Below are 17,500 nucleotides of genomic sequence, written 5' to 3' on the forward strand. Positions count from 1 at the left end.
GTCTGCTAAAACAGTCGATGACGTCAGATGTAGGCGGATCCGAGGATTCTCTTGTGATTGGTTTAGGGAAATTCGAATCCCCTCCCACTTGTAATCACTGACACTGCAGCCAATTTCACACTGAAACTCCACGCAGCTTCAGGCTGATAACCAGGATCTCCTGCTTCAATAGATATCTATTGAAGCAGGAGATCTCTAGCCTGATTATCATTCCCTAAACCAGACTGGTCTGGCAGTATGGTGATTGGGTGGATGTGTTGATTGACAGATCTGGCAGTATGGTGATTGGGTGGATGTGTTGATTGACAGATCTGGCAGTATGGTGATTGGGTGGATGTGTTGATTGACAGATCTGGCAGTATGGTGATTGGGTGGATGTGTTGATTGACAGGTCTGGCAGTATGGTGATTGGGTGGATGTGTTGATTGACAGATCTGGCAGTATGGTGATTGGGTGGATGTGTTGATTGACAGGTCTGGCAGTATGGTGATTGGGTGGATGTGTTGATTGACAGATCTGGCAGTATGGTGATTGGGTGGTTGTGTTGATTGACAGATCTGGCAGTATGGTGATTGGGTGGATGTTGTCGTTGACGACCAGCTGCCAACCAGAGACGGAAAGCTTCTGTTCGTACATTCAGCCGAAAACAACGAGTTCTGGAGCCCCCTGCTGGAGAAGGCTTACGCTAAGTATGTGTCTGTCTGTCTGTCTGTCTGTCTGTCTGTCTGCCTGTCTGCCTGCCTGTCTGTCTGTCTGTCTGTCTGTCTGTCTGTCTGTCTGTCTGTCTGCCTGCCTGCCTGTCTGTCTGTCTGTCTGTCTGTCTGTCTGTCTGTCTGTCTGTCTGTCTGTCTGTCTGTCTGTCTGTCTGTCTGTCTGTCTGTCTGTCTGTCTGTCTCCCAGTACAACAGTATCAGACTGTGGCAGGGCCGTCAATTGGTTGCCATACCTTGGCTCCAGAAAAAAAAAAGAAAAAAAAGAGAGGTGTAAGACCATTGTGTTTGTATTGTGTTTTCTATGCATTTCGGGGGTTTTGGGGGGTTTGACCCTCAAAAAAAAAATCCGCCGCGCGGCCTTGCCGCGCGCCCAGGATAGGTGTCCCTTATTTTAATCTCTGGGAGTTGGCAACCCTAACCTTGACATACCTTAGCTTTTGTCTGTGGTTGTAACGGTCAGGTCCCAGTACAACAGTAACACACTGTGGTTGTACTGGTCAGCTCCCAGTACAACAGTAACACACTGTGGTTGTACTGGTCAGCTCCCAGTACAACAGTATCAGACTGTGGTTGTACTGGTCAGCTCCCAGTACAACAGTATCACACTGTGGTTGTACTGGTCAGCTCCCAGTACAACAGTAACACACTGTGGTTGTACTGGTCAGCTCCCAGTACAACAGTATCACACTGTGGTTGTACTGGTCAGCTCCCAGTACAACAGTAACACACTGTGGTTGTACCGGTCAGCTCCCAGTACAACAGTATCAGACTGTGGTTGTACTGGTCAGCTCCCAGTACAACAGTATCAGACTGTGGTTGTACCGGTCAGCTCCCAGTACAACAGTAACACACTGTGGTTGTACCGGTCAGCTCCCAGTACAACAGTAACAGACTGTGGTTGTACCGGTCAGCTTCCAGTACAACAGTAACACACTGTGGTTGTACCGGTCAGCTCCCAGTACAACAGTAACACACTGTGGTTGTACCGGTCAGCTCCCAGTACAACAGTATCAGACTGTGGTTGTACCGGTCAGCTCCCAGTACAACAGTATCAGACTGTGGTTGTACCGGTCAGCTCCCAGTACAACAGTAACACACTGTGGTTGTACCGGTCAGCTCCCAGTACAACAGTAACACACTGTGGTTGTACTGGTCAGCTCCCAGTACAACAGTAACACACTGTGGTTGTACTGGTCAGTACCGGGCGTGTTTGGGTGTTGCTTAAAACATTCCCTGGACAAATAAAAGGTCAATAAAGGATTGTGTGTGTGTGTGTGTGTGTGTGTGTGTGTGTGTGTGTGTGTGTGTGTGTGTGTGTGTGTGTGTGTGTGTGTGTGTGTGTGTGTGTGTATGTGTGTGTGTGTGTGTGTGTGTGTGTGTGTTTTAGCTCCCGTTGAGCAAACACTCGACACACAACGCAGCTAGACACACCCTGCTAGGCACACACACACACACACACACACACACACACACACACACACACACACACACACACACACACACACACACACACACACACACACACACACACACACACAACAGATAGCTGCTGGTCAAACAGCAGAACCTACCTGATTTCTCTTTTAACCCCTTAAACCCCAGCATCCTATTCTGGAAAAAAATTAAATAAATAAAAACTTTCACAGAAAATATCAGATCTACAAGCTCACAACACATCATGCTGTGACAGCGTTAGATCTTTGTAGATCTGATCATTTCAGAGATTATATTTAATCTAGAGAATAAAAACAGAGAAGTCACTAGTTTAGAGTCCAGAGGGAGGTGTGTGGGGTTTAAGGAGTTAATCATTAACTCATTAATATCATAATCACTATATCTACTAACGAGGGACTTTCCTCTAACGAGCGTTCATGCAGACATGTGTAGACGTTTGTGAGTCACTGATGTTATCCTGTGTTATCTGTGTGTGTGTGTGTGTGTGTGTGTGTGTGTGTGTGTGTGTGTGTGTGTGTGTGTGTGTGTGTGTGTGTGTGTGTGTGTGTGTGTGTGTGTGTGTGTGTGTGTGTGTGTGTGTGTGTCAAGGGCCCAGCTTCCTGCTTTGAAATTGAATGGAATAAGGAAAAGGGTTGAAGTGACAGTTCATATGAATGGTCTGTAGTTTCACTGTTTTACCTCCTGCTGGTGTCACAAAGAATGTATCTCTATGCAAGCGGATGGGTTTTTGATGAACTTTAGACTTGATTTTCTTACCTTAATAAACATTGTCATAAATACTATATGCTTCCAGTCGCTAGTTTAAAGTCTCCTTTCAATCACCATAAATTATTGTCCCATTTATTTGAAACTTGATGATAAAGAAGGGTATGCTCTAGGAGGGGCGGGAAGGGAGGTTATTGTATTAATTGATTGATTGTGTGCGTGTGTGTGTGTGTACATGTGTTGTCCAGGGTGAGCGGTAGTTACGAGGCTCTGACGGGCGGTTCGAGCACAGAGGGATGTGAGGATTTCACCGGAGGAATCTCTGAATCCTACGACCTGCTGAGACCCCCCAACAACCTGTTTAACATCCTTAACAAAGCTCTGAGGCTGGGCTCCCTGCTGGGCTGTTCTATAGATGTAAGTATCCGAGTACTTTTACTCTAGTACATCTGAGGCTGGGGTCCCTGCTGGGCTGTTCTATAGATGTAAGTATCCGAGTACTTTTACTCTAGTACATCTGAGACAAAATAATAATCTGTATTAACTATCCACTGTTTGTGTGTGTGTGTGTGTGTGTGTGTGTGTGTGTGTATGTGTGTGTGTGTGTGTGTGTGTGTGTGTGTGTGTGTGTGTGTGTGTGTGTGTGTGTGTGTGTATGTGTGTGTGTGTGTGTGTGTGTGTGTGTGTGTGTGTGTGTGTGTGTGTGTGTGTATGTGTATGTGTATGTGTGTGTGTGTGTGTGTGTGTGTGTGTGTGTGTGTGTGTATGTGTATGTGTGCGTGTGCGTGTGCGCGTGCGCGTGTGCGCGCGTGTGTGTGTGTTCAGATATCCAGTGCAAACGACACAGAGGCGATAACTCGTCAGAAGTTGGTGAAAGGCCACGCCTACTCTGTCACCGCAGCTCACGAGGTCAGAGTTAGTAGAAAGTACTCATTATGCAGAATGTCCCGTTTCACAAGTTTTCAAATAAATATAAAAGTCTTTTGAAAATAGCAGATCTACAAGCTCACAATTCTATCACTATACATTATCTCTGAAGTAATCTGATCATGACGTATCTGTCAGATCTTTCAGATTCCATTCTGATTGGCTACGATTGGCTTTCAAACTTTGTGGGAGTTTTGCACGGAATGACACAAGTCCTTAACACAGAGTCTGATTCCTGTGAAACTTTGCACACAGCAGCTCTGGGCAGATCTGACAACCCAGATGTTTTAACAATGACCACGTGTCTCTGTGTATGTTGAATCCTTCTCCGTTCTCAATCTCTGCACTGGCTCCCCGTAGCGGCTCGCATCCAGTTTAAAACCCTGGTGCTAGCCTATAGGGCAGTGAAAGGAACAGCTCCTTCTTACCTCCGGGCTATGGTCGTTGCCTACACCCCTGCCCGACCACTTCGGTCTGCCACCTCGGGGCGACTGATTGCCTCGTCACTCAAGGGTCCTTCTGGTCGATCGACACGGTCACGACTTTTTTCTGTTCTGGCCCCACAGTGGTGGAATGAACTCCCCACTGATGTCAGGACAGCAGAGTCACTGCCCATCTTTCGCCGCAGGCTGAAAACCCACCTCTTCAGGAAACACTACACTTCCTCTTTGCCTGGCCTACTTGTTGTTAACTAGTTGTACAAACTCTTGTTTTATTTTTGTATTGTTTTATTGGATCTTGTTTAGTCAATACACTTATTTGTTTTAGCTCATGCTCATTTGATTTAGCTATTTTGTCTCATCTGTCTAAGAAAGTAGGTAGCTGATATATTGCACTTTTACCTTAGCGCTAGGTATACTCTTGGTTGCTTGTTTATGCAGGAAATGCACTTAAGACTTCTGGTGATTAGTAGTTTCGTTCCCTACCTATGTTGAATGCACTTATTGTAAGTCGCTTTGGATAAAAGCGTCTGCTAAATGACTGTAATGGTTGAACCAAGATGGTTGAAGAGACACAGGTTGAAATGAACCAACATGTTCATTTGTTGTAACGACTCTGACAACATGAAGGACCAATCATCTCCTCTGTTGTTCTCGTCCAATCAGGTTCATCTGTACGGCTCTCCAGTAGAACTGCTCCGGATCAGGAACCCCTGGGGAGAGAAGGAATGGACCGGAGCCTGGAGCGATGAGTCAGTACCAATCAACCAATCACATCCATCAGATTACCAATCAACCAATCACATCCATCCAATTACCAATGAACCAATCACATCCATCATATTACCAATGAACCAATCACAACCATCCAATTACCAATGAACCAATAACAACCATCCAATTACCACTGAACCAATCACATCCATCCAATTACCAATGAACCAATCACATCCATCCAATTACCAATTAACCAATCACATACTTCCAATTATCAATTAACCAATAACATGCATTACATTAGAGATGAGTCCATACCAATTAACCAATTGCATGTATTCAATTAGACATGTCAGGTTAGCTTGCATATTATACAAGTGTATAAAGCAGGGGTCTTCAACATGGGGTCTGGGACCCCTAGGACCCCTATGGGGTCCTCAGAGTTACTAGAGAGGGGTCCGCCAAATCTTTATGCCATAGGAACTTAAAAAATAACAAAAATACATGAACCACTTGAACCCTAGCACTGTAGCGCCCTTATTCTAGGGGGAACATTATCTGATAAGAGCAGATCTGTGGCTAATGCGTCATCTCTCTCTCAGATAAGGGGTCGTTGACCTGAAAAACGTGGAGGACCCCTGGCATAAAGTAACAAAGAAAATAAAACAAAGAAAACCCTGTGATCTGTGTTGTTGGCGGGCAGATTCATTGACCTATATGAAGAGAAAAGAATGATGTAACCGCCTTAACAATAATAATATTATGAACAGTTCCAGAGAGTGGGAAGGAGTTCCAGCAGAGGAGAAATCAGCTCTGTATCATTCAGCTGAAGATGGAGAGTTCTGGTAACACAACACACTACACTACACTACACTACAGCACTACACTACACTACAACACAACACAACACAACACAACACAACACAACACAACACAACACAACACAACACAACACAACACAACACAACACAACACAACACAACACAGCACAGCACAGCACAGCACAACACAACACAACACAACACAACACAACACAACACAACACAACACAACACAACACACTACAACACAACACAACACAACACAACACAACACAACACAACACAACACAACACACTACAACACACTACAACACAACACAACACAACACAAAAAATAAAAACTTTTTACACATGAGCTTTGGACATTTGCCAACAAAACATTGGCGGCGGATTTTCCATAAGTGAAAAAATGAAGCTTTCATGAGCCAATGAATGTTTTTCATATAATTCAAAATGGTGGGAGATCTAAAGGTCAGAGGTCAAAAGTCAGAGGGTGAAAGTTGTTCAGCATGAGGAGACGCATATGTGTATTGAAGTTTCATGGCTGTAGGTCAAACAGGGCATGAGTTGTACCTGTTCAAAGTTTGCATTTTCAATTGAGTGCTATAGCGCCACCCTTTGACGAATGAGTGTGGGATTTATTTCTTGATAGTTTTTCATGACCATCTACCATATGGCCGAGTTTCGTAAAAAGCGACAGCACGGTTCAGCCAGAACTGCGAAAAGTGGCAGAAGTGACAGAATAATGCCAATAACAAAACGGAGCCTTGGCACTGAAGTGCCTGGCCCCGTAATAATAATATTTTTTAGGATGGCCTATGAAGACTTCTTTAATAGTAATAATAATAATGATAATAATAATAATAATAATATGTTTTAGGATGGCCTATGAGGACTTCCTGCGTAAATTCTCTAAACTGGAGATCTGTAACCTGACACCGGACACTCTGAGTAGCGACCTGATTGGCCACTGGAACTACTACCAGTTTGAGGGGGCGTGGCGAGTGGGCTCGACGGCGGGAGGCTGCCGCAACAACCCAGGTTCAAATCCCTACAATATCATTATATTATACCATACAATACAATATATACAGACCCAGATCTATTATTATTATGATTATTATTATTAATAATGTCTCCTCCATGCAGCCACGTTCTGCTCCAACCCTCAGTTCCTGCTGCGTCTGGAGGAAGAGGATGATGACTCTCATGATGAAGATCCAGGCTGCAGCATCCTGGTGGGTCTGATGCAGAAAGACGCTCGACGAGAGAAACGCTTCGGACGAGACCTGAACACCATCGGCTTCACTGTCTACCAGGTGACCTGCATCATGCTCCAACACCACCCAACATCCTGCATCATGCTCCAACACCACCCAACATCCTGCATCATGCTCCAACACCACCCAACATCCTGCATCATGCTCCAACACCAACCAGTCCTACTGGACTCACTAACACCACCCAGTCCTACTGGACTCACTAACACCACCCAGTCCTACTGGACTCACTAACACCACCCAGTCCTACTGGACTCACTAACACCACCCAGTCCTACTGGACTCACTAACACCAACCAGTCCTACTGGACTCACTAACACCAACCAGTCCTACTGGACTCACTAACACCAACCAGTCCTACTGGACTCACTAACACCAACCAGTCCTACTGGACTCACTAACACCACCCAGTCCTACTGGACTCACTAACACCACCCAGTCCTACTGGACTCACTAACACCACCCAGTCCTACTGGACTCACTAACACCAACCAGTCCTACTGGACTCACTAACACCAACCAGTCCTACTGGACTCACTAACACCAACCAGTCCTACTGGACTCACTAACACCACCCAGTCCTACTGGACTCACTAACACCACCCAGTCCTACTGGACTCACTAACACCAACCAGTCCTACTGGACTCACTAACACCACCCAGTCCTACTGGACGCACTAACACCAACCAACATCCTACTGGACTCACTAACACCACCCAGTCCTACTGGACTCACTAACACCAACCAGTCCTACTGGACTCACTAACACCACCCAGTCCTACTGGACTCACTAACACCACCCAGTCCTACTGGACTCACTAACACCAACCAGTCCTACTGGACTCACTAACACCAACCAACATCCTACTGGACTCACTAACACCAACCAGTCCTACTGGACTCACTAACACCAACCAGTCCTACTGGACTCACTAACACCAACCAGTCCTACTGGACTCACTAACACCAACCAGTCCTACTGGACTCACTAACACCAACCAGTCCTACTGGACTCACTAACACCACCCAGTCCTACTGGACTCACTAACACCACCCAGTCCTACTGGACTCACTAACACCACCCAGTCCTACTGGACTCACTAACACCACCCAGTCCTACTGGACTCACTAACACCACCCAGTCCTACTGGACTCACTAACACCAACCAGTCCTACTGGACTCACTAACACCAACCAGTCCTACTGGACTCACTAACACCAACCAGTCCTACTGGACTCACTAACACCAACCAGTCCTACTGGACTCACTAACACCACCCAGTCCTACTGGACTCACTAACACCACCCAGTCCTACTGGACTCACTAACACCAACCAGTCCTACTGGACTCACTAACACCACCCAGTCCTACTGGACTCACTAACACCACCCAGTCCTACTGGACTCACTAACACCAACCAGTCCTACTGGACGCACTAACACCAACCAACATCCTACTGGACTCACTAACACCAACCAGTCCTACTGGACGCACTAACACCAACCAACATCCTACTGGACTCACTAACACCACCCAGTCCTACTGGACTCACTAACACCAACCAGTCCTACTGGACTCACTAACACCACCCAGTCCTACTGGACTCACTAACACCACCCAGTCCTACTGGACTCACTAACACCAACCAGTCCTACTGGACTCACTAACACCAACCAGTCCTACTGGACGCACTAACACCACCCAGTCCTACTGGACTCACTAACACCAACCAGTCCTACTGGACTCACTAACACCACCCAGTCCTACTGGACTCACTAACACCACCCAGTCCTACTGGACTCACTAACACCAACCAGTCCTACTGGACTCACTAACACCAACCAGTCCTACTGGACGCACTAACACCACCCAGTCCTACTGGACGCACTAACACCACCCAGTCCTACTGGACTCACTAACACCACCCAGTCCTACTGGACTCACTAACACCAACCAGTCCTACTGGACTCACTAACACCACCCAGTCCTACTGGACTCACTAACACCACCCAGTCCTACTGGACTCACTAACACCAACCAGTCCTACTGGACTCACTAACACCAACCAGTCCTACTGGACGCACTAACACCACCCAGTCCTACTGGACTCACTAACACCAACCAGTCCTACTGGACTCACTAACACCACCCAGTCCTACTGGACTCACTAACACCACCCAGTCCTACTGGACTCACTAACACCAACCAGTCCTACTGGACTCACTAACACCACCCAGTCCTACTGGACTCACTAACACCAACCAGTCCTACTGGACGCACTAACACCACCCAGTCCTACTGGACTCACTAACACCAACCAGTCCTACTGGACTCACTAACACCACCCAGTCCTACTGGACTCACTAACACCACCCAGTCCTACTGGACTCACTAACACCAACCAGTCCTACTGGACTCACTAACACCACCCAGTCCTACTGGACTCACTAACACCACCCAGTCCTACTGGACTCACTAACACCACCCAGTCCTACTGGACTCACTAACACCACCCAGTCCTACTGGACTCACTAACACCACCCAGTCCTACTGGACTCACTAACACCAACCAGTCCTACTGGACTCACTAACACCACCCAGTCCTACTGGACTCACTAACACCACCCAGTCCTACTGGACTCACTAACACCACCCAGTCCTACTGGACTCACTAACACCACCCAGTCCTACTGGACTCACTAACACCACCCAGTCCTACTGGACGCACTAACACCAACCAACATCCTACTGGACGCACTAACACCAACCAACATCCTACTGGACTCACTAACACCACCCAGTCCTACAGGACTCACTAACACTCACCAGCAGATTGTATAATTCATAACTAGATGTCAGTGATTTTAATAATAATAATAATTATTCATTAACCTTTTGAACTTTCTGTTCTTTTCCTCAGGTTCCTGATGAGGTGTGTCATCACACACACACACACACACACACACACACACACACACACACACACACACACACACACACACACACACACACACACACACACACACACACACACACACACAGTTGCAGTCCTTCATTCTGATTGGCTGATTCAGACATGAGTCAGTATTTTACCGAAGTGTGACATCACTGCCACTAGAGGGCGCTATTATAAATATAATTATAACACATTATGCAACACATAACTATTATACTTACGTTATAGCACATTAGGCACATTTAAAGACACGCCTCTTCCTGTGATGTCATCAGTATAAAGGGCGGAGCAACATCCACCTGGGTCCTGATGTTCTGCTGAGACAAACATCTGTCGCCCGTAGCAACACCTTCACCAACATGAGAGAGGTCAGAGGTCACGGACTGACTGATTGATTGATTGATTGATTGATTACTGTATTATTACTGTATTATTATCCAATTACCATTATTAACAGTACAGGTAGAACAATCAAAGATTATGGTAAAAGAATAACACAAAACCCTCAGGGAGCTTGTTTCCATTGTGGTTCATTGTACTCAATTCATCAGTAATATAATACAATACAATATCTGTCTGTCTGTCTGTCTGTCTGTCTGTCTTTCTGTCTGTCTGTCTGTCTGTCTGTCTGTCTGTCTGTCTGCCTGCTAGGTGTGCGACAGGTTCAAACTTCCTCCAGGAGAATATGTCATCATCCCGTCGACCTTTGAACCTCATCGTAAAGGCAGTTTCCTGTTGAGAGTGTTCTCTGAGAAACAGGCCAATGGCAGGTAAGAGAGTACTTATACTTATAGAGTACTTATACTCCTCCTGTTGAGAGTGTTCTCTGAAAAACAGGCCAATGGCAGGCAAGAGAGTACTTATACTTATAGAGTACTTATACTCCTCCAGTTGAGAGTGTTCTCTGAGAAACAGGCCAGTGGCAGGTAAGAGAGTACTTATACTTATAGAGTACTTATACTCCTCCTGTTGAGAGTCTTCTCTGAGAAACAGGCCAGTGGCAGGTAAGAGAGTACTTATACTTATAGAGTACTTATACTCCTCCTGTTGAGAGTGTTCTCTGAGAAACAGGCCAGTGGCAGGTAAGAGAGTACTTATACTTATAGAGTACTTATACTCCTCCTGTTGAGAGTCTTCTCTGAGAAACAGGCCAGTGGCAGGTAAGAGTATAATCTACTGCTATTACACAGCTTGGTTCTCTTGCAACACGCTTTACTTTACTTTATTTGTTTATTTAGACAGGACAGAGCATATTAATGAACGTCACATGAACGTAAATACACCGGATTTAGCAAAGATGCTAATTTTCATCCGCAGTCCTCACACAAAACATAAAATCAGAAAAACAATAACATCAGAAAACAGACAAACGGTGAAATACAACTGATATGCTGACATCTAGTGGATGAAAGATGACATTACACACGTTTTCTGTTGCAGTCCCATGGAAGAGGATGTTACTGCGAATGTGGACGAGGTACCTGTCTGTCTGTCTGTCTGTCTGTCTGTCTGTCTGTCTGTCTGTCTGTCTGTCTGTCTGATATAAACTATGTAAAGAACTGGACAGTGAATGAACGGTCTCTTGCATTTGTCTTTGCAGCCTGACATTGTTTTGTTTGTTTGTGTGTTTGTGTGTGTTTGTTTGTTTAGCCTGACATTGGAGAGAAGGACGTGGATCCACATTTTCAACATCTCTTCAAGCAGATCGCAGGAAACGTGACTAATTTACTAATTATTAATCTACTAATTATCTTCCACGTTTAATTAACCATGTAGTGTCTTTTCAAAGAGACTTGCTTGAAGTATTCTCTTGTACCAGGACTATTATTAATTATTATTAGGGCCCGAGCACTGCACCAGTTGAAATTGCAAAGATTATTATTCTTTCTGATAATGAATCGCGTTTTTGAGGGCCTAAACGTACTCAAAAACTTGTGCAACTTTTCACAAGAGGCGAAACATTACGGATTTTAGTGGTCTCAAAAGGGGTGTGGCCTAATGCCTCAATAGTGCCCCCTACAAAATGTCTACGTTGAAGCCCCACAATACGGTTTCACCTACATGTATGAAAATTGGTGCACACCTGTATCATGTCCCGACTTACAAAAACGTCTCCATGACCTAAACCCAACAGGAAGTCAGCCATTTTTTATTTATAGTAGCATTTTTGTCCATTTTCTGCCATTTTCACGGGTTGTACTTTGACAAACTCCTCCTAGGAGGATGTTTAGAATCACCTCAAACTCACTCAGCGTTCACACGAGACCTTAACAGTGAAAAGTTATCAAAAGCGTGAGTTTTCATAAAACGGTGTGATCGTGGTGAAGCTTCAAACTTCCTTGTTTCACCGCCAAACAGGAAGTGAAAATAGCCGATCTACAAGGTCAAGTTTCTTTTTTCTATGTAGCTTTTGAGCAGATTGCCATACAGACTTGTGGGTGGTGTCAATGGAATCAGATCAGAGTCCTTGTCTTTCATTGGTTTAACTTGGCCCCACCCCCTTTTCTGATTGATCCATAATTGTAAACATCTATATCTTGCCACAACTTTTGAACTGCTTGTCGTAGCCACTTGTAAGTGGTCTCATTGGACTCGGTTTAGAGTCCTGGTTCTTAATTTGTGTTACTTAGCCCCGCCCCCTATTCTGATTTGTCAATATTTCATATTTTCTATGTTTTGCCGTGACTTTTGAACAATTAACAAATAGTTATGAGTCGTCTCAATGGACTCTGTGGAAAATGTATTTAGCTCTGCTCCCTGTTCTGATTGGTCGATATTTGCCACTAACGTGGTCAGAGGTGCGAGGGCCCGTTCATCACTGCTTGCAGCTTTAATTATTATAATTTTTATTATTCAGGACTCAGAGATCTCAGCCGTGGAGCTGCAGCAGATTCTCAACAAAGTCGTCACTCAGAGTAAGACCGCACACACACACACACACACACACACACACACACACACACACACACACACTTCCCAGGCTGGCTCTGTAACCACTTAGCCACTCACATGGAATAACGTGGGAAACATGTTTCATGAAATCCTATGGTAATAGCAACTGTTCTGTTGTCTTTCTTTCTTTCTTTCTTTCTTTCTTTCTTTCTTTCTTTCTTCTTTCTTTCTTTCTTTCTGTCTTTCTTTCTTTCTTTCTTTCTCCCAGGATCTGACATCAAAACGGATGGGTTCAGTCTCCAGACCTGCAGACACATCATCAGCCTTCTGGACGTATCCTTTGACCTTTGACCTTTAACCCTTAAAACAAGTCCCCATTGTTTACTTTTCTGTCTAATAAAGTATTCAATCAATCCATCCATCCATCCATCATCCATCCATCCATCCATCCATCCATCCATCCATCCATCCATCCATCCATCATCCATCATCCATCATCCATCCATCCATCCATCGTGGATCAGTTTAGTGTAATAACAGCTGATCTATTAGATCAGTAATCTCTCAAGACAGATTCAGAGCCTGTTACGTGTATAGTGGAATGTTAGGAATGTTATATCCCGGATGGAATATTTTTTCTCTGGGCGACACACACTCGTAACGTGTGTGTGCACAAACAGTTGGACAAGTGATCATAAGGGATGTACATTTACATGGCCAGTTGAAAAGGTAAAGAAGCATCTCTGGTGATAAATGGTATATTCACATGCTGCTGCATGAGAAGAGGCCGACCCGGTTGGAATGTTTGTTGTCTGGGCGACTCACACGGATAGCCTGTGTGTTTACAAACGATCAGACATGCCATCATAATGAATATACGTTTTCTGTGACCTGTTGAAAGGTAAAAAAAAATACGAAAATTGCTGGCAGTGGGCAAACACAGACAGAAATATAGTTAAGACTAGAAAATGTGCTCCTCGGAGCACAAGTCTCCGCCAGCGGACCCGTGCTATTTTAATCAAATGAAATCACCTACCCTATCTTTAACCATAGTTCTCTAGGAATGTTCTAATTTCATAATATCATCATCATAATGCAAAAGGCGTTGGTTAAAATATTTTCTCTGTGTGATGTCTTTTTCTCTTTCTGTTTTTAAACCACCACGGCCATAAGGGTACTTTGATGGATTTGCCAATTCTTCAAACTTGTCGTCTAGATAGAATGCGCGTGGTTTTTGGTGTTCTGCAGGGGCGACTGAATATGTAGTGTCTTTCAGATTTACTGATGGCGTTCTCATCCTTAGAAGCGGTCAGTTGACACACCTATTTATAGAATTGTATTTCGTCATGCATCCCTCATGCATCCCTCTAGCCAATCAAAGGCATTGGTGTCAACATATTAACACGTATTAAGACTTCGGCCTTGTTGTGGGATCAATTCAACTCTAGTCCTCTTCTGTGTTACTGTTGTAGATGAGTATGCTTTCTTAGCTTTGGCCTTCTGCACCTTTGCTTGACCAATGTTAGGTGTTCTCAGAGGGACACACACACGCACGGACGGGTGATTTGGACTAGAAGATACTGTTCCAATCAAGACTGATTGATCCTGTCTTACCTCGCTTCAAAAAATGTAAACGGCTTTTTGAAGTGACACACCTATTTATAGGATTGTATTTCGTCATGCGTCCCTCTAGCCAATCAGAGACATTGATGTCAACATATTGACACGTATTAAGACTTCGGCTTTGTTGTGGGATCATTTCAACTCTAGTCCTCTTCTGTGTTACAATTGTAGATGAGTATGCTTTCTTAGCTTTGGCCTTCTGCGCCTTTGCTTGACCAATGTTAGGTGTTCTCAGAGGGAAACACACACGCACAGACGGGTGATTTGGACTTACTGAAGGTACTGTTCCAATCAAGTCTGATTGATCCTGTTTTACCTCACTTCAAAAAGTAAGGGCTTTTTGAAGTGATACCTATTTATAGAATTTTATTTCGTCACGCGTCCCTCTAGCCAATCAGAGGCATTGGTGTCAACAAATTGACACGTGTCACGTGGAGCTTGCCCAATGTTAGCTTGGCTAACAATGTTTGCTCACACACGGCGGGACGAAGCGAAAACATATTCTCCACCTTCGGCGGAGACAATAATGAATAGTTTCAGCTCTAGTTGACAGAACCTTGACTCAGATCACAGAGAGATGGATCAGCTAAGCTGGGTCTGGTGGAGTTCCATGCTCTGTGGACCAAGATCCAACAATACCTGGTAAGATACACATCTGGTGTAGTCTGTATAGGACCTCTGGATGACATCATATTGTAGTCTGTAGGACCTCTGGATGACATCATATTGTAGTCTGTAGGACCTCTGGATGACATCATATTGTAGTCTGTAGGACCTCTGGATGACATCATATTGTAGTCTGTAGGACCTCTGGATGACATCATATTGTAGTCTGTAGGACCTCTGGGTGACATCATATTGTAGTCTGTAGGACCTCTGGATGACATCATATTGTAGTCTGTAGGACCTCTGGATGACATCATATTGTAGTCTGTAGGACCTCTGGATGACATCATATTGTAGTCTGTAGGACCTCTGGATGACATCATATTGTAGTCTGTAGGACCTCTGGATGACATCATATTGTAGTCTGTAGGACCTCTGGATGACATCATATTGTAGTCTGTAGGACCTCTGGATGACATCATATTGTAGTCCGAGCCGAACCAAACTTGTTCAGCTCTCCTAGTGAAGTATGTTGTATCATTAGTAGTTTTCTTGCCTACCTATGTTGACTGCACTTATTGTGTTATGTTATGTTGTGTTGTGTTATTCTTGTGTTGTTGTAGGAAGTGTTTAAGAGTCACGACTCGGACAACTCTGGAACTATGAGCAGTCATGAGATGAGAGCAGCCCTGTCTGAAGCTGGTGAGTTCATAAAATTATGCTTAATTACTGTTTAATTAGCCCTGTCTTATTTTGTGGGGTTCCCAGTTCAAATGATTATTTTGAGGGGTTGTAGCCTGAATAGTTTTAGAATCACTGCCTTACAATAACTTTTACTATGAAACAAATAAAGATATAAAGGAAGAGCATGTGATCAATGGTGTGATGATGATGATGATGATGATGGTGTTATCTGTCAATCACTCAGGTTTCCAGGTCAACAGTGATGTCATGCAGGAGATTGTTGGTCGCTATGCCGACGCCCAGTACGCAATCGACTTTGACTGTTTCATTGGCTGCCTGATACGAGTGGAGATGCTGTTTAGTGAGTAGATCACACTCTGACCACACCCACATCTTATAGACCACACCCATAAAGAGATGATGCATCTTATAGACCACACCCATAAAGAGATGATGCATCTTATAGACCACACCCATAAAGAGATGATGCATCTTATAGACCACACCCATAAAGACATGTTACATCTTATAGACCACATCCATAAATAGATGATGCATCTTATAGACCACACCCATAAAAAGACTATGTTGCATTCTGTCTCTTCTCTCCTCCACACAGAAATCTTTAAAACTCTCGACAAGAAGAACAGCGGCAAGATCCAACTGGACATCCAGCAGGTACAAACAGCATTATTATTATTATTATTATTATTACTAGACCCTCCCTGTCAGGGGATATGAGCTCCCAAAGCATGTGCAGTGTGAGTTATGCTCTGTACACAGACAGTATATCAGTGGGTTATACTCTGTGTACACAGACAGTATATCAGTGAGTTATACTCTGTGTACACAGACAGTATATCAGTGAGTTATGCTCTGTGTACACAGACAGTATATCAGTGAGTTATACTCTGTGTACACAGACAGTATATCAGTGAGTTATACTCTGTGTACACAGACAGTATATCAGTGGGTTATGCTCTGTGTACACAGACAGTATATCAGTGAGTTATGCTCTGTGTACACAGACAGTATATCAGTGAGTTATGCTCTGTGTACACAGACAGTATATCAGTGAGTTATGCTCTGTGTACACAGACAGTATATCAGTGAGTTATGCTCTGTGTACACAGACAGTATATCAGTGAGTTATGCTCTGTGTACACAGACAGTATATCAGTGAGTTATGCTCTGTGTACTGAGCATAACCCTTAACACTTATAACACACAACACGCTTGCGTCCCTTCACCACGTCGTGGAGCCACAGAGAACACACACAAACACCCGCTCATAAACAGTTCCAACAGCTGGAGCCGTCCCCCGTCACAAACACACACACACGCACACACACACACACACACACACACACACACACACACACACACACACACACACACACACACACACCACGGTACATCGTCATGCGGCCAGAGTGGTCGCCCTGGGTACAACAGGATCACATCATTTACATAAAACTATAGTGTTTTAAATAAAGTGATGACATCATGTCTGTGTGTCAGAGGAGGGCTGTGGACAGGTCAGAAACCTGCCTACCAGTGACATCATCGATGGGGAATCCAGGCTAATAGAAACTACAGGCTTTCTATTCCTGGAAAATTAGCATGATATAAGACATTGACATGACTAAACCTGCCTACTGATGATGATGATGTCACT

General features: G+C 44.5%; 1 protein-coding gene across 2 annotated transcripts in view; it reads left to right on the forward strand.

Moving 5' to 3' along the window:
- Positions 1–17,500, forward strand: part of capn8 (calpain 8) — a gene marked incomplete at its 5' end in the record, with an annotated part of 19,808 nt that overhangs the window by 2,055 nt on the left and 253 nt on the right. Inside the window, 18 exons of one of the 2 annotated variants that reach the window (XM_080418778.1) lie at positions 556–689; positions 3,122–3,290; positions 3,699–3,782; positions 4,907–4,992; positions 5,728–5,802; positions 6,659–6,819; positions 6,928–7,097; positions 9,982–9,993; positions 10,293–10,385; positions 10,669–10,787; positions 11,458–11,494; positions 11,668–11,733; positions 12,875–12,932; positions 13,178–13,242; positions 15,106–15,174; positions 15,762–15,840; positions 16,067–16,183; positions 16,442–16,500. In XM_080418778.1, coding sequence (XP_080274904.1) covers positions 556–689; positions 3,122–3,290; positions 3,699–3,782; positions 4,907–4,992; positions 5,728–5,802; positions 6,659–6,819; positions 6,928–7,097; positions 9,982–9,993; positions 10,293–10,385; positions 10,669–10,787; positions 11,458–11,494; positions 11,668–11,733; positions 12,875–12,932; positions 13,178–13,242; positions 15,106–15,174; positions 15,762–15,840; positions 16,067–16,183; positions 16,442–16,500 — 1,653 coding nt within the window. Of the gene's footprint in view, positions 1–555; positions 690–3,121; positions 3,291–3,698; positions 3,783–4,906; positions 4,993–5,727; positions 5,803–6,658; positions 6,820–6,927; positions 7,098–9,981; positions 9,994–10,292; positions 10,386–10,668; positions 10,788–11,457; positions 11,495–11,667; positions 11,734–12,874; positions 12,933–13,177; positions 13,243–15,105; positions 15,191–15,238; positions 15,280–15,761; positions 15,841–16,066; positions 16,184–16,441; positions 16,501–17,500 lie in introns of those variants that run through there. The other variant, XM_080418779.1, reaches the window with a different exon arrangement.

The sequence above is a fragment of the Gymnoscopelus braueri genome, assembly GCF_963280865.1.
Source record: "Gymnoscopelus braueri genome assembly, chromosome: 2".
NCBI lineage: Eukaryota > Metazoa > Chordata > Actinopteri > Myctophiformes > Myctophidae > Gymnoscopelus > Gymnoscopelus braueri.